We start from the raw sequence: 26,525 nt of genomic DNA on the forward strand, positions 1-26,525 counted from the left end.
CTGGTGAAGTTTACAGTGGCAAACAGCAGTTGTTAGTCTTTAAGATGTCACTGGAGTTTTGTTTTAGAAAAGAAACCCAATTATTACCCAGCAGGGGCATTACATTTATGCTTATGAGTGGGCCCCTTGGAAGCCTTCAGACTTCAGCATCTGCCCCATCTTGCTGACTGCTCATGCCTGCTCTGAGCAGCCCATCTGCATTGATTGCACCTGGTGACATAAAACCTGTGCCTGGAACTCTTTTCCGGGCTACCTGATCCTCAGTCTCAAGTAGGTGAACCTGGATTATACCAAAACCAGATTTTTATACAAATTTAGGTGACTCCTCAAGTTTGCAGAAAAATCTGACATTTTAAAAAAAATACACAGAAAAGGGGGGGGGAGGTAATTCTGCAACTGCAAAGAATGCACCTACTCCAATATTCATTGGAGACTAGGAGCCATTCCGGGGCCAGCAGCTGTGCAGTCTGGGAATCAGTTGGGGCTGCTGGTACAGGAATCATGCTGAGCCCAGTGGCAGCAGCTGCACAACCTGGTAGCCACACTGGACCTGATGGCAGCTGCACAACATGGGAGCTATGCTGGGCCCAGCAGCAAGTGTGCAGCCTGGAAGCCACACTAGGCTTGGCAAGATCAAGATGCCTTATGGGCCAGCCATAGCAGAGGATGCTGGCAGTCACTGTGGGCCCAGGCACCAGAACAGCAATAGCAACTGCTATGAAGCCAGGATCAGAAGAAGTCAGCAGCTGATTCATGTCCAAGCACAACAGTAGCAGAAGCCACCACCAGGCACTGCAAGCCTGGGAGCAGTGGCAGATGCCAGCTGCTGGGCTCAGTTTTAGGCCACCAGTTCAGCAAGTGGGGGAGGGGGATATCGGTTTTCCCCCATGAGTCTTGCAGGCCCTCCACTTGTAAAGGCTAATAGAACAGCTGAAGTGTTTTCAATGAAAAGTAAAAGCCAACTTTATCATAAATGGTTGTGGAAAGTTTTTTCTCAGTTGTTAACTGTCTTGTGAATCCAAGTTATAAAATCAGGATGGAAGGGAACAAAAGGTTCTTTTCTCCTAAGTATCTTAGATTGTTTCAGTAAAGTTGTAAACATACTGCACTTGACAAACTGTGTGGGACCCACCTTATATAGGAAACAACATGAGCTTTTTTCCCCACATTAACTATACAGTGTAGCAATATAAGCCACTTTTCCCCATAAAAGCCAAGCACTTAACACATGGTGGATGCACCAACATAATTGTGATGTCATGTCAGCAGCATATTTCCACACCACTCCCCCTCTTTCTGCAGTGTGCATATTCACCCTTTTGTCCTATGTGCAAGAGACATTGCTAGGAACTGTTGAAGGAAAAAGGGTTATCAAGTTAACCCACATAAGTTCATGTTGTTGGGGGGTGGGGAGAGGTTTGTAGCAGTCAGCATTTTAGGTAGAGGGTTCCCTTTTCTGGCTTATCTGTCTGGAGTCCTCATCTTTGCATCACTGATTGGAGGCAAATTACAAATAACACAAAATGTTGAAAAAATTGCAATCAACAAAGCGATTACATCCACATGGGTGTAGTATCATAGTTTGGGGGAAAAACATTTACAGAAATGGAAAATATTATGTATCAAATCATTTATACCACTCCAGTGTTGGCTTTGTTAATAATTTGGGGGGAACAAAATGGAAAAGTGACATCCAAGGGATTGATAGTGTTTATGTTGAAAGCAGCCCATAGGGCAACAGCAAAGTATTGGAAATCTTCAGAATTTGTAACATTACATTATTGTTATTCCAAGTTATGGCAAATAGCTGTGGCAGAAAAATTGACATATCAACTTAGAGTAGTAAAAGGTAAAGTTAAAATGTCAGATTTTTATGAAATGTGGCATGATTTTATTTCATATACAAATCAGAAAGGTATTCAACAACTATCCAAGGCCTTCCTCAAATTAGGGGAAAGGCATAAAGTATACAAAGAAATATTTTTTAACATTATGACATCATTGACTTTCTCTCTTAGCTATATCTTGTAAAACAAACGGAAAAAATGTATTAAATAGAAGCCCTCTGTCAATAATTTGATTCAAGATTGTCTGTCTTTGTATTTTACATGGGGTTTTTTGTAATCTTGTTTCTATGCTTGTAAATTAGAAGGGTTTTTGCCTTGAGCGGTGGTTGCTTTTCTTCGAGGTTTTGTTTTTGGAAAAATTAATAACATTATTTTTTTTTAATGGGGGGAAACTGATTGGAGGCATGGAGTATTCACGTCAATGTTTTTATGACAAGATGGAATACCTGCATAGGGTCTTAGTACAGCAGTATTCGCAATGCCATGTAGCAGTGTTTCTTCTCCTTGGCTGTTTGTGTAATGTGCTTTCTTTTTGTGTAAGTGCTCTTTTACTGCAATTCCCATCACCAAATTTCCCCCATATATGGGAGAAATCAAAGCCAGGATTAGCACCTAGAGTGATGTAGCCCTGTGTAACACACTGTATCATCTGAAATATAGTTCCTCCTGGCAGAGGTTTCTCTAGCTCTAAGAAGAGTTGATTAGAGAGGTGCAGATTTAGTCAGTCTTCTTAAGGTGCTGTGGTTTTGGAGGTGTGGTTGGAGCACAGTCCTCCTGAGTTCAATGAAGATGTCTACACTTATGTAAGCATTTTCATGAATATAAATTATGCCAGTACCGGGGGTAAGATACAGGCATTACTGAGCATCATTCCTCTCCCAACAGGCCCCTGACACTGCCCATTTCTGGTTCCTATGCTGGCACAGGTACATCTTTGGCAGTCTGCACTGGATTGGCATCAGTGAGGCATCTCCAAACAAGCAAGGGGAGAGGTGTACCTACAAACTGGTTTTAGAACTACACTCTAATCTTATCTGTGCGATGGTAATAAGAGTTATCTTCCTAAAAGGATTGTTGATATGATACAGGGGAATGATAAAACACTCTACATACTACTAGTTTTATAGAGATTATAATTAATAAGTATCACCAAAATGTTCTGATTATTTTTTTGAGTATGCCACTGTACAGAAAATGTTTAGAAATATGTAAGTGTACAAAACACTGGGTTGGATCCAAACCAACCCTTGGTCTTCTGTTTCAATGAGACAGGAATCGTCATGAATTTCACAATTTTTAGGAATTTCCCCTGTGTACTGTAAACTGTTTAATGCCATGGAATTCTTCATTCTCAGGAATGGGTTTCAGTTTAACACAGGGAGCTGTGGCAGGAACAGAGAGGCGGGGAAATTTTCTCCTTGCTGTACTTTGGATCCAACCCATTGAAACAAACTTCATTCAGGGACTGCCAATAGAAAACACTGGATGTGTCAAAAATATAGAAAGAAATTTCATAAAATGCATATTTTTCTTATTTCAAATATGGCTTTAAGCTCCTTAACAAAAACAGTTGCTAATAGTTTTTGGCCTGGCCTAGATGTAATGATATCATTATAAAAGCAATAAGTTCAAAAGTTCATGCTATATGTTGAAAAAATATTGCTTCACTTCTATTGTATAAATTGTTTCACAAATTTCAGAACAGTAACAAATGGGATATACTTGGAACATTTAGACACACAGGAAATGTTAAACTAAAACACAAGGCATTTCTTTTGTATTCTCTATTGCCTCCCCACACACCCAGAGCACTAATCAGATTTCAGCCTGTCATGAAAACATAGGTCAAATTGACCTGTGTGGCAATTTAACTGCAGCTTTCAGGGGTAATTTTACTCTGATGCATATTGGACTGTGAATCCTTGTGACAAAACCAATGTGATTCCAACTTGTCATGGGTCAATATGTAATGAGCTTGGGTTCATTATATATGTTTACAGAATACGGTTGCCAGGTCTGACTCAGGAAATATCTGGGGACATTGAAGGTGGAGCCATGAGACTCTGGGGTGGAGCCAACAGCAAGGTTGTGACAAGCACAATTAAACTCTGAGGAGAATTCTGGCTGTCACCGTTAAAGGGACCACACTCCATTTAAATACCTTCCCTTCACTGGAAAAAAATGGAGGACAGGGGAACCTTCTTTTGGGACTCATAGAATTGGATCCTCTGGTCCAATCTTTTTTGGAACCTGGATTTGTTTGTTTGTTGAGGAGAGGCACCAAATGTTATGTTGAAAATTTGGTGCCGCTATCTCAAAAAACAGCCCCCATGAGCTCCAGGATTGATTCTCCATTATACCCTAGCAGGGGTGGCCAAACTTGCTTAACATAAGAGCCATATAGAATAAATGTCAGATGTTTGAGAGTCACAAGACGGACGGAAGGAAGGAAGGAAGGAAGGAAGGAAGGAAGGAAGGAAGGAAGGAAGGAAAGCAAATGGATGGGGGAGGGAGAAGAGGAAAGAAAGCAACTTTAACTTTAAGAGGAGTTTTCAAGCCACTGACTTGGCTTGGAGAAGTGATTGAAAGAGAGAAATGCCTTCTCCAAACCATCTGACAAAGTGGTGGGGGCTTTGAGAGCCACACAATATGTGTGAAAGAGCCACATGTAACTCCCAAGCTGCAATTTGGCCAAGCATGCCCTATGGGGACCAGTTTCCTTACTGTACAATGAAGTGCCCAGTGGACATTCACTTTCTGCTAACCCTGCAGTGGGGGGAAGGCCTCCAAAATGGGGGGTCCCCTGCCCCCAACTGGGGATTGGCAACAGGATGGCACTTTGACTGAAGATGTTTGTCTGTCAGTAACATACACATTCAGTTATAATGACTTTATAGTGCTTCCCAAAAGATTTGGAGTTTGTTTCTGAACATTCAACCACTTTATCTTGGCAATTTCACTGGACCACTTAAAGTATTTCTCTATAAAATATCTAACCACACACCAGAGGTGTCAAGTGGGGTGCAGTTTACATGGACTGAGTCTGCAGTAGCAGTTGCTCCACCCCCATGCTTCTGCTTTCCCTGGATCAGGTGATCAGTTCCCCACCAGTTGCTGCATGGCCACATTTTTACTTGCAGCTCTCTCCAATTTTCCCCACAATGTCATCTTGTTTTTTAGAGATCAGGAAGATGCAGGGAAAATTGGAGGGAGCCACAGGTCAAGGTGTGGCTGCACAACAACTGGTGGGGAATCGATCCCTTGATCTGGCGAAAGTAGAAGGTTGAGCAGCTGCTACTGTGGAATCAGTAATGTTCTTTTAAATTCTCAGGATAATTGATTATGTAAACTTCACTCCAGTTGTGTGTAAACATTATGAGAACTCTTGGCCATGGTGGGCTCTGGCTGATACTCTTTCAGCTTAATCAATGGATTATCTCCTGCATAAACTAAATGCTAAAGAAAAATCTAGATCTGATATCCCAGAATTTAAGTATTGTAAACACATATATCCTGGATAAAAGATGGCAGAGAAAACCAAACTGGTTAGCTTCAAGAAGCTTTCAATGCCACTGCTGCCTGCAGTCCCAGAATTCTTTAGAACAGCCTGGATGTCAGAAGAACTTGCTGAGTCACCAGATTTCTTGGGGGAATTCAAACAACAGAATCTATACCAGAAGTTTGGTAGGCTTTCCTTTCCCTTGTAGACCAACAGATGGAAAGTGTGAGAGTGTGTTGGGACAGATCAACAAAATGGGATCCTGGGACAATTATAGACTGTATTCAGAAGAGTTGTGCCAATCCAACTATTTTTCTAAGCTTCCTGTTTTTAATGACTTTTAATCTCAGTCATTTTACATTATTACCAACAGCTCAGACAAAAGTGTATAAATCACTGTATAATATTACAGGAGAACATAGTTATTAACATGAAACAGGAAAAAGTGTCACCTGAACCAATGTTATATTCTATTAAAAACTCAACCAATGAATCTTCCTCTTTTTTTACCTGCCAACCAATAATTTTTCACTCAAATATCATTGGGATCAAATTCCCAAGTACTACTCTTGGGTTGCTTCCTTCATTTTAATGTGATTTGTGGAACATGTGCTTCCTAGAAGCGAACAGGGCTTAAGTATCTACAATGAATAGTTTTGGAGAACTGTGTTTATCTAGTTCTCAGCTGAGAATATTAGTGTTTCACAGTATGTCCATGAGTGACAAGAAAGAAGTCTTTGAGTACATTATCTTTGAGAACCTGATGTGGTGGCTATGAGTCCTGAACTAGTATCTGGAAGACCCAGGTTCAAATCGCCACTTGTGCCATGGAAGATCACTGGATAACTTTGGGTGGGTCAGTCACATTCTCTTAGTCTAACCTACCTCACAGAGTTGTGAGGATAAAATGGAAGCCAAGAGAACAATGTAAGCCAGTTTGGGTTCCCACTGAGGAGGAAGGTGGGGTACAAATAAATAAATAGATAGTTTAGAATGTATATTAACATTTAGAATATAGTACCCCCTGATGTGGTAATGTGGTAACTCAGATGGCTTTAAAAAAAATTAGATGAATACTTATAATTTTTGCAGTGGCTACTAAGCCCATTAGCAAAATGAAGCTTCCATGTACTAGTTGTCAAAGATAACATCTTTGTACTTGACTGCCTGCTAAGAAATCCCTGGATTAGATGGATACTGGATTGATCGAGCAAAGCAGTTCTTATGTTCTTTACACTGTGAGCAAGCATTCTCTATTCATTGCTAAACCTTGCCCTGTATAAAATCCTATTATGGATATAGCTACCAGTCTCATTACAAAGACTTAAGATGCAATTTGTGGGATCCCAGGGATATGAGCTGAATGTCCAAAACCACTATGGTTTAATTTTATAGACTGACAAAACCACAATGTCTTTTGCATTCTGCAAAGACTGTTTTCCCCTCTAAGACAATAAGGTGGTTAAAAAAAAAAATCAAGGGACTGAGAATGCATTTCATGCATCTGACAAACTGGGCCCAAGCCCATGAAAGTGTATGTTACAATACATTTGTTAGCCTTTAAGGAATCTCCAACTCTTTCTTTTTTAAAATCATTCTTTATTTTTCCCACCAAAGTTTCACTAGATGGCAGGATTCCACTGTCCTTTTGCAAAGCAACAGTTATTTCCAAACCATAGGGGAGCTTTTTTGTCTCAAAACAAATCTGTCAGTATAAAACAATTATTTTTAATGATAACAGACCATGATACATTCATCTGATACTTATATCTCTGTATGATAAATAGCCAATTGCCTTTTTTGTGTTTTAAACTGGCAGAGGGTTTTTTTGTTGTTGTTGAAAATGAAAAGCTATATTCCCCTGCCAAAAGGAGTTAGGTATTTTAAAACAGCTATAACTTTATACTTGCAAAAAATATTTCTGCTGTGTTTGCAAAGCAATCTAACCTAATATGTTTGAACAAATCTTAAGTACATTTGGTATTCTTTCCAACTAGTACAATGTATCATGTTCCTAAATATTTGGGAACAATGTCACTCATGTTTCCTAGAACTGTGAGACAATTAGTATTTCACCATTATTCTCTTTTTCCTTTTTTATTAGAAACACACTGTAACCTATACTTGCTAGTTCATCGAGGGGGCTTATTCCCAATTATACTTTCAGACAAGCCACATGATCCTATAAACTCACAGACTTCTATGCGCCTTACTCTCAAGTTATGTTGATATAATTAGGAAATGCCATGGGACTGGCTTCTGGTCAACATCCACAAGGTTGGGCGTCATGTTTCTTAGGTTGACATGTAACAATTTATAGTTATTAATCTAAATTTGACTTTCAAGAGCAAGAATTACATGGAACTGATGAACATCATTTGCCCCCAATCCACAGCAAAATTCCTTTTTAAAAGCCATTTAAAGCTGGAAACTGTAGAATTCCCTTGACAATGCAGCAGATGAGATACTTATATAATTTTCATTTGATCCATCATGCAAATAATAAGTAATCTACCAACCATATACCAAGACACAGCCAGCATCTCCTGCAGATCATTGTAGACTCTGTGAGCATGATTAATGTTAAGCAACAGCTTCATGATACTACTTTCCAAGATTCCCTGAAACAGCCGACATATTTTCTCATGCAGCAATGCATTTGCCAAGCTAGAGGAAACGTGTCACAACTCTCTCATCAAAGGAAGGCTTGCTAGTTTAAGACCAAGTCTCTAATATACAGAGGTCTTTCAGCACCGTTCAACAAGTTCAACAGGAGTTGAAGGCAGTCAGCATCTCAGAGGGCTTATATATTTGTGTGCAAGGAAAAGGTAAAAATGTTTAAGTGATCTGCAGTTCAATGCTCTGCAGTTACTCCAGCCTAAGCCCATTGATTTCAGTGGCCTTGACTGACAATGCATATGATTGTACTGTAATCCTTTTAAAATTAAAATCTATTTGCTAAAAAAAACAAACATGTAAGGCTAAAACTCAACTGGAATATGATTGCTGGAATACACTCTTCATTAAACATTTCAGTTTGGAAAAACTGCCCAAAACAGACAGTTTTTCTTTCCTTTTCCCCAAAACACTGGGAAAAAAAGACATTTCTTTATTGTCCTACCTTGGCAATCTGTAAAGGCTGCTTTTCTTCCTTGCCACCTTGCAGTCTAAAACCCCAAGGTGCCCCTCCAGTCATAGTGATGCAGATATAATCCCCTGTACCCATTTTGGTCCTGAAGAGTTCAGGCAATATTCATCTGAAGATGTAATTTTTAAAAATCCTAGAAACTGTGGATGTTCAAAGAACTTGAAGCTTCCCTGACAGGCAGTGCTAGAAAGAGAACAGCCCACTGGCTGCTGCTGCTGCCTCTGCTGTGCAAAGCACTCTGAAACACAGTCATTGACGGAGAGTGAAGGAGCTCTCCCAGATCAAGGGAACAGCCCACTCTTTCGTCAGTTTGTTCTGCTCAGCCCACCTTCATGGTAAAGCAAAATAATCTTGGAGAAATACACAGCAAGGAGGCTCAAAAGGTTATGTTTAAGCCCAAGAGCATTTGCCTGTGACAGCTGAATCAAAACACCGGAGGAAAGACTTGTAAATCTCCCAGCAATGACTTAGGACAGAGAGTTTTCTTTTGTAAATGGTACCAGAAGTTTTAATCACTGCACATTCTGTATCCTCACAATCCAAAGAAAGTAGAAAAGAAAAAGGGAACAGGTTGGTGGTCCCCCCCCTCCCCACAGTGTCCAAATGCCCCAGTGAGAATGGATTCCCAATCTAATTAAACTTGGTGATTAAAACTATCAAATAATTGCCTGATCTTTTGAAATTTTTATCTCATGTGTATCTGGCTCTGAGTTCACAAGCAGTATGGAAGATCAAGGATTGCCAGGGACTGCTCTCCTCTCTTCATGTGATATGAAACACAGTGAGCTAGCCTCAGCATTAGACTTTCTCACTATGTGGTGGACTGCCAGGGGGTATGACTATACAGAGGGAAGGTGTTGCAGTAGGTGATAAATCACACAGGTGAAGGCAAGATCCCACAGATGATGGTTATACCAATGAAGCAGCAATGCCACTAGATAGGCAGAAAAAGAAAAAGAAGAGTTGGTTTTTATATTCTGCTTTTCTATATGTTAAGGAGTCTCAAAGTGACTTACAATTGCCTTCCCCTCCTCTCCCCACAATAGGCATCTTGTGAGGTTGATGGGACTGAGAGAGTTTGGAGAGAACTATGACTGGCCCAAGGTCACCCAGCAGGCTTCATGTGGAGATTAGAGTCTGCTGATCTTCACCACTATACCACACTAGCTCCCACAACATCACACTAAGCAGACGTTATGAGAGATCTGAGAAAGGGTTAGTGCAGATAGACTCACATGAACAAATAGGCAAATTATATCATCAGTGAATTAATATGGATTCACATAATTTGAAGGCAATCATATGCTACTTTGCATCCATGGGGTTGGAAAGAGGGGCTGGGCAAAATGTACATTTCCAATTAATGAAAGAGGATTGTGGCATTAGTAGCAGGTGGAATTGGCACCAAGTTTGCTGTGTGACAAGACTAGTTGTAGGTCAAGAGAGATATAAGAGCCATTTGAGGGACTTGAATATGCAAGTGAGGATCTGTAAGCCAAAATGCCCTCAAAACAAGGTTGGGGAATTGTCAGATCCTGGCTTAATCAGGATCTTTTATCTGTGTATACAGGATTCCACGTCCAGAAATTAATGCTTAAAAACATTAGGGACTCTAATTAAGTAAAACAATTAAAATTTATTCAAGAAAAATATAGGCTTCCATACAAGATAAAATACTCATAAAATCATACATACAGTCCTAAGAAAAATAGATAGAGAGATAGGGAAACACATGGGTAGACGAACAGGGCAATATTTACAGATCGTAGTCTTCAAGAAAGGCTCCAATGGCGACGAACCAGGAAGTGGGAAAGGGGACCCAAAACTTGGCCTTAGAATCAGGGATGGATCTAGACAGTGGAATTGGGATACTGCTAGAAACACACCTGTGGGTAGCTAGTCCACAGGTTATAAGGACTACCTTGAGCCCTTAGGGAATGGGAGGTATGAGGGAGGAGGAAGGTGGTCAGCTGATGCATGACCTCACAAAAAGGGGAGGCTTCGCAGTGACCATAAGGGCTGGACTACTGCGAGAGCCAATAGAAAGTTCATTGGTGTCACCTAATTGGGTGCCCATTCCTGACCAATGAACAGACTTGGATCCTGGATACCTGAGTGAACTTTCAGGTTGAAATGGACCAGGGTGGGGATGCTCCAAGGGGATAACAAAGAGAAGAATGGGGGAAATCACTGGGTATGCTTGAGTTATCCAAAGGATGACATTAGAGGGCCAAATTGTTATCTAAGGTAACACCCGGTTTACACAAAGGAACTTGGCTCAGGCTGAAGATGGCCTTCCTCTTCTTCTTGGCATCAGTCTTTGTCTTGAGTTCCATTCGACAAAGACAGTGGCAGTTGGACGATTAACCACGCCTGGAGTGGGTTGATGGCTTGTAATCACAGGTGACATCTGGCAAGTACGTGAGCCGTTTGCTTCGCTGGAATGGAGTCTGGCCTGGTAGGAAGATGGCTGCGTGTGGTGTTAGCTCTCCATGGTGGATTTCATGGTCAGTGCTTCAAAACCGTTCGCCTGGATAGCTCCTGGCGGCGCAGTCTCCTCCGCTTCATGGCCGAGATGGACGTCATACAGAACAGCGGAAGGCCCTCTGTTCTCCTGGCGGGCACTCTTGTACCGGTCTTGAGTGCCTTCGTAGCGTTATGGCTGCTAGTACTGCATAAGTTCTTTCACCCCTGGATAAGCTCACTCACACTCTCTGGCCAGACGTGTGTGAGCAACTTCTCCAGGTGCTCTGGCAACCAAGGTGGTGATCGTGATGTTCTGTAAGGGGGTTTTCCTCACAGATCTGCTTTTGCAGCCTCAGAGGATGCTATGGGCCAAATGGTGCTGCTTTTAGTTCCTAGCTAGACTACATATGGCATCCCTCCATTCTTAAGAGACAGAGGGTTTGGGAGATGGGATGTGAGAAGTGACACCTATATAGAGTCATCAGTCACATAAGTATTAAAAGTGTGGGAAGAATAATTTAAAATCTATAACTCAAGTCAACAAGACAGTTCCTTTTAATATATATAAAAAAACAATTTCTATACCCTAATCTCCAGGAAATGCTGTTTACTGAATATCTGTGGTTCTGTTTACCATATATGGCTGTTACATGGTACTTATTGGGAAACTGCACTTTTAACATAGTTTAGTTTATTCAAGCTCTATTCCACTCTGTGACGGAACGGCCCTGGTTTGCCTACCAGACCCCATTCCCCTTTTTGGAGGGAGCTATTTCTCCTCTGGCCACTTGGGCTCGCTGCCACCACCTGCTCAGGCTAGGGGTTCGGATTGAGAGGAACAGGACTCCCAATCCCCCTCTCCAGCTCTGAGGCTAGGCCTCAAGCTCCTCTGCCACCCTGTACTTGGGTATCACAGAGACCATAGCACTTCTTTGGGGAACCCCAGAGGATTGGCACCCTATCCAACTACATGCCTTCCTCCTTCCCCCGGGGCCCCCTTCATAAAGCAGCGTGGTCTAAAGCGGTTGGGGATCTATGTGGTACAAAGTTTGACTGCCAGCAATCAAAACAGTAAAAATATTTAATTAGAAGAGAAAAAGAAAAAAACAAAAACAAAAGCAGTTGCATGTAACAGTTTAGCACAGCACCTGAACAGCAACCAGAATGACAAAAGGTGGATTTAAACGCATCCTCCCATCCCTGGTCTAAACTTGCCCTGCCTTGTGGATGACTTACTCGGTCTGACTGCCTGGAGTCCTCTCCCTCTTGAGAAGGCCTCTCCCACAGTCAGGAGCCCACAGACTGACAACCTCTCTCCTTGAGGGCCAGCCGAGAACTGACCTTTTCCCACCTCACTCCAATAAAACAAAAGAACTTCCTGCCCCTCTAGGAGGCTTTCCCCCTAGAGCTGATGGTTTAACTCCGAAAGGCAGGAGGGATTGAAGGGAAGGCTAGGCCACAAAGCCTGCCTTAGCAGTTTCATGTTCCCTCCCAACCAAGCACCACCATTAACTAAGATGGCGTTTCTCCACACACTCCATTTCTTGCAAGTAGGACTCAGGGTGGCATACAATATATAACATACTACTACTACTACTACTAATAATAATAATAATAAGAAGAAGAAGTAATAAAATACATATAATACAGTTCAACCAGAAGGTGATGTATCTAAATCTCCCAGTTGGCTGGGTGTCTGTCATAAAATCCATATTTTCAGAGGTTGTTTTGTAGAAAAATAGGTGGTGGAGCTCATCCAGGGATTGTTATGCAGCTGCACCTACTATCCAATGAACTCTCAGAAAGGTTCAGGAGCTGTGATCCTGTGAGCTCCTGCTGAATCTGAGGCCTGCATATTTCACTCATAAGGGGGTCTTAAACCAGAAACAGTAGAACATAAAGGAGGATGGGAATAACCCGGGAGTCCACTGAATTCTACAACTGTTGCTGTCCTCAAACATTTGCCTGGCAGAACACCTCTGTCTTATAGGCCCTGCAGAATAAAGCCAGGTCTCACAGGGGCCAGATCTCATTAGGGAGAGAGCTCCACCAGGCTGGTCAAAGACAGCTGGACCAGAGACTACCAGTAAGTTGGTACCCGTTGAGCCTAATGCTCTCTGAGGAGTGTGTAGGAAGAGGCAGTCCTGTAGAAACAATGGGTTCAAAACCATTTAGGGCAGGGGTGTCAAACATGCGGCCCAGCGGCTGAATCAGGCCCCTGGAGGGCTCCTATCAGGCCCCCAAGCATCTGGCTCTTGTCTGCTTCCTTCTCTCTCTTGCTTTCTTTTGCATCTCAACTTGCTTTGCATGGCTTGATTGATCATTCAGGAGCTACGGTGCAGAACCTTGATTTTCTCCATTAGCTGAGGCTCCTCCCCCTTCTGGTCCCCTGGGGAGGGATGGAAAGAGCCAGAGCTTCCTTTGCCCAGTTCCCTGGATCCCATGGGAGAAATATAAAGAAAGCACCCTTATGACCAACAAGCACTAACGTTTTAAGCCTGTTTTCCATTTTTTAAAAAAATCTTTAGTCGTGTTTGTCTGTTTCCTTTGAAAAGCTTATATCTTTGCTAAAAAAAAAAGTAGTCCCCTGTTCAAGCACCAGTTATTTCCGACTCTGGGGTGATGTTGCTTTCACAATGTTTTCATGGCACTTTTTACAAGGTGGTTTGTCATTTCCTTCCCCAGTCATCTACACTTTCCCCCCAGCAAGCTGGGTACTCATTTTACCGACCTCAGAAGAATGGAAAGCTGAACCAACCTGGAGTCAGCTACTTGAACCCAGCTTCCACCAGGATTGAACTCAGGTCTTGAGCAGAAAGCTCAGACTTCAGTACACACATGTCGCGGCACAATATGACCCGGCGCAGCCCAACAAGGTCTTATTTATGTTAGATCTGGCCCTCATAACAAATGACGTCCCTGATTTAGGGTTTTGAAAGTAAGTACTAGAACCTTGAACTTGATTTGATAATAAATCTAGAGCGAGTGCAGCATGGGACATATGTGTGCTCTCAAGGGGGTCCCTGAAAGGACCCGTGCAGCCACCTTCTGGACCACTTGAAGCTACTGGAGCATGTTCAAGGGCAGCCCTGTATAGAGCAAGTTACAGCAGTCCAATCTAGAGCTGACTATTGTATGGATAGCCATGGCTACATCATTCCTGGCTCTAAAGAGGTCTGGGCTGTCCTCAACGACCTCTTGGAACTCTCTGCCAGGGAACACCAGGGCCCTGGAGGATTTTTTACAGTTCCACAGGGCCTATAAGGCAGAGATGTTATACCAGGCTGTCAAGTAAGGACAGCAACAGTTGCTGAGCTGCATCTCCCCACCACCACCTCCTCTTGGCACCCCGCCACGCTGTGTCTGGAAATCTGGATTGGAAGAATTTTAATAGGACACCATCAGGGTTTATAACTGTTATTTTAATTGATTCTACTGGTTTAAAATGTTTAACCCTGGTTTAACCTTTTCAGAGACAAAATTCTGGAGATGTTCACCTTTAGTAGAGCTGCGTCACAAATATGGAAGCAAGAAACAATATGCTGAAAAAAATCCCTGGACCTGCTGTTTGTTATGTCATTGCCAGAAGTGGAACGCCAAGGAAGGCAAAAGTTTTTTTGGTTTTTTTTAAAGGAGTGATTTCTTACTGGGGTGTTTTTACATTCAGTTTGATCCAGAGTTTTAGAGTCTTCAAATCGCCTGCCATCGTTCCACTTAAATTATTTTCCTTTTACATTGGTGGATTTGCTCTGCTCATTTTGCGTAGTCAAACTTCTATATTTCCTGCTGAAAGCATTTCAAATTGGGAGGGGGGGGGGGGTCTCTGATCAGAGGGCAGACGAAATACCAGTGCTTAGTTAAATGTATATGATTGCTTGGAAATCATGTCAACACTGCAAAAACAATACAAATTTAAATTACAAGATGAGGCAAGCAATGATATGTGAAAATTTCAAGTGCTGTCAGTTCTTATGAAAATTACTGCACCTTGTGGCTTTTGGAGGAGTCTTTTAAAACACATGAAAACTTCTACAATACAAGTTTGAGAGGCCTGTAGAGAAATGACTGGATCAAAACTAGTTTTGAGAAAAACGTTGCAGCAGCAGCTCCAGAACTCATCTCACTGAAACAAATGTAGATGCTTTGGGCAGCAACAATGAAAAACTGTTGTAAGAACGTTAGGTAATGTAAAAGGTGAGTTTCCAATGCAGTGATAGTCACAAACTGTCAGTGTAAAGATACCCTTAAGTCTCTAGAAGCATCAACCTGAAAAATACAGGTTTGGCCAAAAACTCAGTATTATATTTACAAAAACATTACTAATTATATCAAATAAGTCCACTACCTGTGAATGGCTTGCATTCCAAAAGTTCGTACGGATTTCCAGGTGTTTGGTACTCAGAAAACATTTCTTAGTATAGATGCATGTAATAAATGGTGGTTAAGTTCCTTGGTTAACCCATAGTGTAACTGTTTAACCCGTAGTGTAACTGAAATGCTCTATATTCATAATGAGAAAGAGAGGAAAACGAGATGAAGAAAGGTATAATAAGACTTTTAAAACTCCATGAATGCTCATGCTGCCCTGCTTACAGGAAGCAGGTTTATTAAATTAAAGAAGGGTAAACATGCATGGCACATATCACTTTGGGGAAAGGGTGGGTGAGTGGCTTTCTTTAACAGGCCTGAAGCCAAAATGCTTCAAGTTGTTCAATTCTTTCAAGAGCAGTTAACAGGGTGGGGGACAAGAGAAATGGCAGCAACAGCAGATACCTAGGCCAAACATAAGAAGAGCCATGCCGGAACAGGCCGAAGGCACATCTAGTCCATCATTGTCATTCTGTTCCCACAGTGGCTGACAACTGCCTCTAGGGAGCCTATGAGCAGGATGACTGCAACAACACCCTTAGGGTTGCCAGCTCTAGGCTGGGGAATAACTGGAAATTTTGGGAGTGGAGCCTAAGGGGGGGGGGGATGAGATTTGGGGAGGGAAGAGACTTCAATAGGGTATAATAATCCACCTTCCAAAGCAGCCATTTTCTCCAGGTGAACTGATCTCTGTTGCATGGAAATCAGTTGTAGTAGCAGATCTTCAGCCACCACCTGGAGATTGGCAACCCTATGACATCTTTTCCCATGCCCCCCAGCAGCTGATATAAACAAGCATGCTGGGTCTGCTCCTCTGTCACCATGACTCCTAGCCACTGATAGTGCCATCCCCCAAGAATCTATCCATTTCCCCTTTTAAAGTCTTCCAAGTTGGTGGCCATCACCAAAAGAATGCCGCGCCCAAGGTCACCTAGTGGGCTTCATGGATGTGTGAGGACTTAAACTGCTACTGAATAGAAAAGCCATCTTTTAAGAATAGCCTTGCACCTGAGTCTTTTCAACAGGAGTCTAATGTATAGAAATGTGTGTAACATGTAAAGCTTTTTCTGTCACTGTTTTCATTATCAGTATTTTTCCATGCCTAAACTTCTGTGTATTAAACCTCCATTAACATTGTGTAAGGATGGTCAATAAAAAAGCATCGTTTTCCAAAATCTAAAATTGGTTGCAGGTAAGACTATAATCATAAACACCTTTACTAGGGAGTGAATTCTATTAAACTCAAAAAGACTTTCTTTCCAGTAATGAGCATAGTAGTGCACTGAACATTCTACTGGAACCAATGGAAGAACTAACTGAAATGCCATTTGTCATTTCTTTCAAAATTATTTGAAGGTAGAAGAAGCACTGCACTGCATACTCAAGTTAGACAGTTTACTAATTGGAATAGCAGTTGTAAATCATGAATCCTTCTAAGAGCCAGGGGAAAAAGCAGAGGAGGGTGAATTTAGAAGGTTTTCCTGACAGTGACCAGATTGTTAGAATTAAGTCAAGATTTGCTTTCAAGAATAAGCTACCTCGAGATACACCTACAAGATTTACCTACAAGAAAACATGAAATGCAATACTAAAGAACAAAAGCAAATCACCACTCAAGGTTGCAGGGAAAAAATGCAAATTTTCAGGATTTACCAAAAATCAGCCAGTTTGGTGTAGTGGTTAAGTGTGTGGACTCTTATCTGGGAGAACCGGGTTTGATTCCCCACTCCTCCACTTGCACCTGCTGAAATGGCCTTGGGTCAGCCATAGCTCTGGCAGAGGTTGTCCTTGAAAGGGCAGCTGCTGTAAGAGCCCTCTCCAGCCCCACCCACCTCACAGGGTGTCTGTTGTGGGGGAGGAAGGTAAAGGAGATTGTGAGCCGCTCTGAGACTCTTCGGAGTGGAGGGCGGGATATAAATCCAATATCTTCTTCTTCTATGTTAAAAAAAATGAAAGAATTTGAATTTGAGACACATTTTTACACAAATAAATAAATATTGTTGGACAATACCATTTGGAATAAAGGTATACTTACCAAAAGGAAGAAAAATAATCACAACAGAGGTGTAAGCTAAACAGTTGGCTGAAGAACTGTAAGCAGAGGATTTACATAGAGAAACAGAAGGAGAATCTCCAAATGACTCAAAGTCATTTGCTAGTAGCTCAAAGTAATGTTCACAGACCAAAAACTCCAAAGAAGAAACAAGTACAGAAAATGATAAGTTGGACATACTAACAACATCAGGACAAAATGGGTACAATAAAAATATTATCGATAAACATAAGTGGACTGAAATCCCCTTTAAAATGCACAAGAATCTTCAACCAACTGAAAAAAAACAAAATACTGATATACTATGCCTACAAGAAACTCATATAAAGAAATACAAACATGTTTTTTTTAAAAAATAGGCAAGCTATATATTGCTTCAGCACAAAACAAAAATGTGCAGTAGCTGTTTACATAAATAACCCACAATTAGAAGTGTTAGAAGAATTAAGATACTCATATGGAAGATACCTAATTTTAAAAATGAGACTCCTAGAAGGCAAAATATGCACAATAGCAACAATATATGCACCAAAGCCAAAACACTCCTGAGGGACTCTGTTAAAGCGGCAGGCACTGCTTTTATCTCCCATTGTTGTTTTAATGCAAGCCTGGCACATTTTTCAGGTTTGTAGGAAGATATGTTTGGGGTTGACAAAGGGAGGGACTTCAGAAAGGTATAATGCCGTAAATTCCACTCTCCAAAGCAGCCATTTCCTTCATGGGAACGCCAGGTGGTTGTGGTGGTGGGGAGATCACCCAGAATTACAACAGATCTCCAGATGATAGAGATCAGTTCTCCTGGAGAGAATACCTGCTTTAGAGGATGCTGAGGATTATACCCTGCTGAGATAATTTCCTTCTCCAAACTTCACCTTTGCCAGGTTCCTCCCCACTGAATCTCAAGGAATTTCCCAACCTGGAGCTGGCAACCAAAGGGGAACTAATCTCTGTAGGTGGAATATCTGTTATAATTTCATGAGATCTCCAGGCCCCAGATGGAGGCTGGCAATTCTAAAAAGATGTTCTCCATATCATGCACTGAAGTTAGATGAGAAAATAATAGTGAATCAATTCAAAAGAAAATAGGTAAAATTAGATTCAGTTTCTTTGTTAAATTGTATAATGTAAATACAAACAACTCCTTCAATACATTGCATACCAATCATACAAAATCCACTGCTTCCACCATAAGGGAAAAAAGAGTATATAATCACATACAATGTGCACCTGCAGGTGGTTTCATGGCTGTAAGACCCTTCTGGTATATAGCCTAGATGGGACCGTAGAAGTGAAAGAAATTCAGTTTATATAGCTCATGTGTAAATACAAGATGCCATAAAGGTATTATAAACATAGCGTTTGAATTAAGTATATGAATACCATGATTTCCATGATGAGAAATGTGATAACCCAAAATACTGCGGAATAACCTGATTAAAATTGCAGCTGCAATGAACTATAGATCCGATTTCATTAAAAACCAAAGTGTATTTCATCAGCATAATAAAATCACACAGAATTGTCCTTTGAGGGCTTTTATTGTGATTTTAAAATAAATTTGATTTCAAATATTTCAGCATTGCTTTTCAAAGCGAGTTTGCATAACTTAGCACATCCTTTGCGTCTACACAAAGGTCCCATTTTATTCAGCCTAAACTACAATCCTAAAACCACCGCAGAACTGAATGCAAAGAATAAAATGAATTACTTCTGAGTAGGCCTGGCTAGGATTCTCATAAAGTTGGTTGGCTTTAGAATCGATCTTCCTAACATTTTTTCACCTTTCCCTGAACCCACCTTTTTCTGTGACATTTTTTTTTAACCTCTGCAAGCATCCTATGAGGAAGTCAAGTCGAGGGATCAGTTGTCTTTCAGCATAAACTCTTAAAAAAAAAAAAGGCCAGGACAGAGCTTTACAGAGTTGCCAACCTCCAAGAGGGGGCCTGGAAATCTCCCGGAATTACAACTGATCTCCAGATTAGCTGAACTGGAGAAAATGACTACTTTGGCGAGTAGCCCCTGTGGCGTTATATCCTGTTGAGCTCCCCCTCCTGCCCAAACTGCCATTCTCAACACTATCAGGAATTTCCAAGCCCAGAATTGGCAACCTTAAGCTTTCTAGACCCTTACTCTCCAGCTTTCGCTTTCCTTCCACTTTCCTTTGCAACGAACGGCTCTTCCACTCAAGCAGTGCACACAGTCCGCTATCTCTAGCCTTCCCGCAAGGAACCGGAGCAGCTGGCTGAGGCAGCAACCCCTCAAATGAAAGAGCGTCGGCTAAAAGCGACCGTTCCTGCTTCCGGAAACACCTTGCGAGAGTTTTCCCTCCACTCTTCTCTTTCTCACTCAAAGACTCTTTATAGGCTAATGGTTTCCTCCTTGGAAACTTTGTTTCTTCCTTGGAACACTTTAGCGGAGAGAAGGAAGGGCGAAGGCTTCTTCAGACACAGTGCGCAGACTCCATTCGCCTTTTCGACATGCTCACTTAGCGCTAAACTCTGACGCGCCCGGTCTGAGCGCGCGCTCCCAAGCCCGTTGTGGCCTCAGCGCGCGTCCTCGCGAGCACTGTTAGACGTGGCAGTTCGCAGAAGCGCTCCCGGGCGGAGCAAGGAGCCGGCTGTCTCGAGCCTCTCTGTCAAGCGACTGCTCCTCTGACGGGACCGGCTTGAGGGGGCACGAGCCCAAAGCGACACGAGACTTCTCTACTAGAGCCTGACCGGATAAGCGAAGGGGAGAGAAAAGGAGGAGAGGCACGGCAGGTGAGAAGAGGTGCTCTGAGCATCTTCGACTTGGGGACCACGTTGGCTTTGATAATGCAAGAGTGGAAACCGAGGGGTGGGAGGAAAGCATCCCATATAAGGAGCAGCAGAGGCTGGAAGATGGAGCAGCAAGTGTGCTTGATGATGATGAGGGTACTTTGTGTATTCAGCATGATGGGAGGAATGTATTTCCAAGTCAGAGGGAGCTGTGAAAAGTTCATCCTTCTCCCACAGCACTAGGGGGAGGGGGCAGGCACTTTGTTGACAAATCAGCCATTAGGGCAATTATCTAGGGCTTTTGCATGAATAGGAAGTTCTTTGAGGAGCAGATTCAGAAAATCAGATTTTGTTGATAGCCAGTGTTTTTTTTAGTGTCTTTCGGAAATCTTTTTTCCCCACCATTACATTTATAATTGAAGTTTTGATGTCTTGTAATTATACTATAAGACATTGGTCTTCTTAGTTACCTTAAAATCCATAACACTTGATTGAACTTCCTTATAATGAATATTTCTTTCTTTCAGGGATTCCCAATATGGTGCCCGTGGGTGCCATGGTGACTGCTGGCACCTTTCCTGGTGCCTGCCAAGTGTTTATAGAAAATGCATAAGGCCAGTTGGGTCTGTTGCCCAGTGGGGCTCCTCACTGGCCACTGGTTGGTTGTGGCAGTTTTTAAAAAATTGCTTTGCAGCAGCTACCACTATAGCACAATATGTTCATTTTAAAAGGCAACCTGTTAAATGGAACTTTTTCTGAAATATTGAAGTTACTATTAAAGTTATGCATAACTTCACTTTTGACCTGTAATAATTGGCTCCACCTTTTGTGGCAACCATTTTGTGGTTGGTGCCACCACCTGCAGCAGCCGTTTCCAGACTGCACCCATCATCTTGTATCTGAACTCCAAAGGTGCCCACAAGCGCAAAAAGGTTGGAGAACACTGATTCAATACATTGCACCTATGGTCACTTATGAAACAACTGCTTGCAGTATAAAGCATACAGCAGGGAAGGGGAAAAAGAAGATGTGAACAAGCAAACTAAGATGTAAACTTAAAGATAATTTATAAAACTGTTGCATAACTATCAGATGATATAGCTGAACAAAGCAGAAGTCAAGTGGCACCTTTTAAGACCAACTAAGTTTTTTTCAGAACGTAAGCTTTCATGTGCTCTCTTATGTTCTGAATAAAACTTGGTTGGTCTTAAAGGTGCAAATTGACTCCTGCTTTGTTCAACTGCTTCAGACCAACAGGGCTACCCTTTTGGATCTATCTAGATGATATAGCTGTTGCAGGAGAGATTTCTGGGAGTGGAGGAGACTAAGGCCCTGACATGCCAATGGAGGAGATTTTGCTGTTACTTCTTAATGCAGCTAGGTGGACTGACCACTGATGGAGGTCAGCCGTTCACTTACATTTTTTTATTTGTAGTGGCTAGTGTAGAATCTGGACCATGCTGAAAAATCTGGAGGCAGTACGTGAACACTGAGAAGAAATTGGACAAACTACTTCACTGTGTGCCAAAAGCAGCTTAGGTCAGTAGAACCATATAACATCTTGCCAGTTTGGCATATGGAAATAGTCATCCATGTCAGTGCATGGTGTCTCCACAGCTCCTTCTGATTTATTTCTTATGAAGTCCTTTCATGTTAATCCTTCTGGCATCAGCTTTAGCTTTCACACTTCAGTTGTTGTTCATTTCTGCCCCATTCAGAATACAGCCACATATAATGTGATGATGCATGCTTTGTCATGCTAAAACTGTATGAGTAGATTACTGTGGACTGCAGTCCAGCACCTTTTACATTAGGACTCTGGGTGTTTGGTTGGGTTCACATGGACATGCTTGCAAAGTTACCCTGTGAGTTTCATGTTTATTTTCAAATTTTATTTACTTTATATATACCCTGCCTTTCTCTCCAGTGGGAACTCAGAGCAGTTTATATCATTCATCTCTCCTGTTTATCTTCATAACAACCCTGTGAAGTAGGTTCAGCTGAGAGTGTGTGACTGGCCCAAGATCACCCAAGCAAGCTTCCATAACAGAGTGAGGATTTGAACCCAAGTGTCCCAGAGCATAATTCAGTACTCTAATGACTGCGCCATGCTGTTAGGGATTTGAATGGAGGACTGGAAAGACCTACATTCAAGTCCCGAACTGCGTAGCGCAGTCGTTAGATAATCTAACCTCTACAATGCACTGGTAGTGAGTAGCTGTGTTCTTAAGTCTAAGGAAGAAACTATCCAGACATGTCAAAGGCATTAAATCTGAGTTGTCTGTGATAGGAAACCAGCATTATAAACACTTCTTGCACTTGCACATCACTCACTCAAGCAACTAAATCTAATGTGCAGTTTTTAGTATTGCTTTTTGTGGTTTTACTGATGTGCTCCATAACTTGCATTTCTTGTGCATGTATTTGAAGATAAGGATGGGATTGATCAGATTGTCATTTATAATGCCACAGGGAAAGGCTCAGGTGACTCAACCAGCATTGTTTTGTTTGCATTTCTGCCTTCAGTCCTCTCGGTTTCTAATCTAAGTAACAAGTCTGACGTGGCACATCTCCCCCCCCCCCCCCCCCCCCGTCTCTTCGTTGTGCAGGAAGTAGTTTTCCTTATGTACTATCACAGCGAAGAACATTACCAACTGCTGGAAGCTGCCTTGAATATTATACTTTATAATGACAATGCAAACTGCAGTTGTGGTGCTTTAATGCTTGCTGAAATGACCAAAGCTCAGTCTGCCACGTTTCATTCAGCTCAAGAAAGGGAAACAAAAACCCTGCCACTGAGAGCAGACGGTGCTCATGTCTCTCTGTCTCTTTTTCTGTTTCTTTCACTAAAAGACCCAAAAGAGAGCATCGGCATTCTGTGCTCTTGTGCTGCTTTTTTTGCATGAATCTTAATTGCTCGTGACTATTTTTAGAAAATATTTTTTCACTCAATTTACAAAAATAATCATTCAAAACAACCTTGAATATAGAAGGAAAATAAAAGCAAATACTGGCACATGAGGAATAAGCAATTTATAATACAAACCAGTTTTCTGGATTCTTATTCATAATCCAAAACAGTAAGTTTGTATTTATTTTTTTCCAGTATTTAAATCACCAAAAAGAGAGGAGAGAAGAAACTAAAGCAACCAAGCAAAAACCTCCAAAGGAAGTTTAGAGTACTAGTAAGGGGCCAAAAGTTAAGAACAACAATAGTTAAAGACAAAAGTACACCATGTTTATTACAAAAACATAGACGAATCTTGTAGAGGCCCAAATGAGGGCTTCACATGTATGATTATATGTCTACTAGGCAGAAATTCTGGGTATGTGCTCAGTGTATGGTGTTCTCGGCCCGCAGGAAGCTGGTGGCTAGGGCTGATAACCAAGAAGCTGAAGGAGAGGGGTACGTGGACAAGACCTTCACGCATCTTATTCTTTAGTAAATTAAGAACATCCACCACCAGGCCTCAGATTCAGCAGGAGCTCACAGGAGCACAGCTCCTGAACCTTTCTGACAGTTCCCCCCCCTCCTCCCCCACCTACCTTGTCCATTGAATAGTAGGTGCAGCTGCATAACAATCCGTGGATTAGGAGAGTGGGCAGCCAGCCAGTCACCAGAAGCTTTGCCACAGTCCCAGCAGCTCTCATTAACCCCTGGAGAAGCCCATACCACCCTTTCTCCACTCCTTATGTGATTTTGGGTGGTGGGTGGCTTGCTGGCCTTTTGACTGGGAGTGGGGGTGGCCCAGGAGAGCCCAGGTGGGTGAGGCCTGCTTGGGCTGACTGGATCTCTAGCCAGCCCAAGCAAGCCTCCTCACCCAGGGCTCTCCTTTCTTATATTGTGTTGCTTTTGGCTGGGTGGTGGTGGTAGTGGCATATACTAATGAGTTATGCTAATGAGCTCTGCCACCTATTTTTCTACAAAACGATCCCTGTCCACCAGTATCTGTATTTATTTTAAAATAGATATACAGCACTTTTCCCTTGTTGCTCAAGGTAGTTTACAATTCTAAATTAAAATCCATAATAAAATAAAACCCCATTAATTCCCCTAACCTAAGACAATTCATTTAACTCAACCCCCTTTTTGAGCTTTCTGCCTCTGTCCCTAAACAAGGCCTGAACTCAGGTTGAAAATGGTCAAAGGTAAATAATCTTGGAGTTACTCTTCCTCAGAAAACATAACTTTGAAACAGGTCTGTAGTTAGCCAGACATTGTTGTCCCATGACATTTTCTTTAATAATGGTCTAATAATAGTCTCTTTCAAGACCTTTAGGAAAACCACTTTTATCAAAGATGAGTTGATAGTATTCTGATCTGGGGAATGTAAGTTCCTCTTTACAATGTAAGTTCCTCTTACAATGTAAAGTTCCTCTTTACAATGTAAGTTCCTCTTGATTGACCCTGAAGAACATGGATCTAAACTATAGGTAGTGCCATCCATGCTCCCCATGATTTTGTCATATCACATTTCATTTTTTCTTTCAGATTTCTTTCTTTTTTTAAATGTAGCTTCTAAACATTTAAAATATTACATATTTAACCTTCCTTAACAAATGTACTACTACTGTCCCTATCCCCCATCATAAACTTTTATTCTGTGTTCCTGGGAATGCCTGAAATTGTTGTAAAGTGTCAACTGTTACCTTAGTTCAGCTGGAGTATACAGAAAGCATGACACAGTTTACTAAAATTACTTTTAATAATCTCAAATTAAGTGAAGTAATGGCTTGCCTGTTTTTTCATTGAACTATGTTGGCTACCCTCACTTATACCTACAGGCGCACCAACCCAAAAAGTCTAGTCTTGAGCCTGAAACTAGTGTGTGTGTATTTATTAAATATATGTTTTTAAAGGGGCATAGCACAAGTCACTGCAGGCTTTTTCATAAACATTTTTGTCTAGTCCTGCTATAATGCTTAGGGACTATATCTGATCCTGAACATTGCCCAAGTGTGTAGATGAAAAAATCTACACCATGGGATGCTATAGAAATAAGGTGCATTATCCTTCATATATAGGTTTCAAAAAAAACAACAACCCTAAAAAGTGAAAAAGAAATGACAAGGGGAACTGTAAGCTACCTTGAGTTGATGGCCACTCCCATGTCCCTACCCTCTGGTCTTCTGTTGGCAGCCCTAAGTACAAGGGAACAGGTTTTAATAACTGTTGGATGTTGTGACAGTTAGTTGAAAGGCTTCCATGTGTGGGTTGAATATCAATGGTGATATTGTTGTGTGTAATATATAGCCGCTACCAGTGAAATATGAGCAGGAAGTGTTTCTACAAAATTTAATCAAATTAAAAATTCAAATTAAAAATATTATTTATTGTACTGTATGTTGTCTTAAACAGAAAATGATAAATTCATGATATAAGATTATTTTTAATCTATTCTTACAAAAAGATTCAGTCCAGAGAAAATTAGATGATGCTAAGGAGGGCCTCTTTAAGCATGAGAGATATATCCTATGCAGCCATGGTGACTCTTAAAAGCTCAAATTAATGAGGTGTATCGTGGGTCCTCTGAAGCCAGTCATTGACTGAGAAGTCAAGACTAGATATCCCCCCCCCCCCCCGTCGGAATGAAGAGGCTGACACAGTATGTTGGGTATAAAAACCGGGCTGCTTTATTGAAACAAACTTATCAAACCTATAACTGGCAGGGATAAGGCCTAGAAAGACAAGCCCTGGGGTCACCCCCTGACCCCGCCTTGTCCTAGGAGGGCGAGCCACCCTGCCCCCAGCACAAGCCCTCCGTATTCGGGCTGTTGCTGAGCAGCCAGGCCCAAAGCCATTCTCAACCTGGGCTAGCATCAATCCCCCATGGAAAGATCCGCCCAGGTGAGGCTTTTCTGTGATCTGCATTCCCCGCACTGAGCCATACAGCCCATCTGTGGTTCATACAGACCACCCGCACACCTGGTGCTAAGCCATAGGTGCTCCCCTGAAAACACTGTGGCCAATACATCCTCCAGCCTGCGACCGAACAAAACTCATACTAAAAACCCTAACACTACAAGGCAGTACAAGGTAGGCAAAAAACAACTCCACATGGGCCAAATCTGTGAAGATGAAAAAATTCCTACCTGGCCCCTAATAAGGCAACCGGTGAAAACCTGTACTGCCAAAAGGGGCGGGCGGGCAGAGAGCCAGAAACAACTGCGTACATCTGGGCGGGGGCGGGGCTTATATAGCCCCAACGCTGCACCCAGAAGAAGCACCTGGATGAACCGGGGCTGTCAATCATCCGCTCCCTCCTTCCGAGCGGGTAAAAACGGCCCCCAGCCTAAACGCCGGCGATGCCGGCTTGGCTGGGAAGGGGCCGGACCTTGCACTTGATGAGTGATAAAATGGTGGTTTGTAATCTCACTTAGATGCATT

The 26,525-nt window shown here is 42.0% G+C and overlaps 1 protein-coding gene across 1 annotated transcript in view; it reads right to left on the bottom strand.

Moving 5' to 3' along the window:
• The window catches only part of SYNPO2 (synaptopodin 2), a 153,473-nt gene extending 144,754 nt beyond the window's left edge, over window positions 1-8,719 (bottom strand). Inside the window, exon 1 of the mRNA XM_060246861.1 lies at window positions 8,468-8,719. Coding sequence (XP_060102844.1) covers window positions 8,468-8,572 — 105 coding nt within the window. The 5' untranslated portion in view covers window positions 8,573-8,719. The remainder of the gene's footprint in view (window positions 1-8,467) is intronic.
• Window positions 8,720-26,525: the final 17,806 nt, after the last annotated feature.

The sequence above is a fragment of the Heteronotia binoei genome, chromosome 9 (genome assembly GCF_032191835.1).
Source record: "Heteronotia binoei isolate CCM8104 ecotype False Entrance Well chromosome 9, APGP_CSIRO_Hbin_v1, whole genome shotgun sequence".
NCBI lineage: Eukaryota > Metazoa > Chordata > Lepidosauria > Squamata > Gekkonidae > Heteronotia > Heteronotia binoei.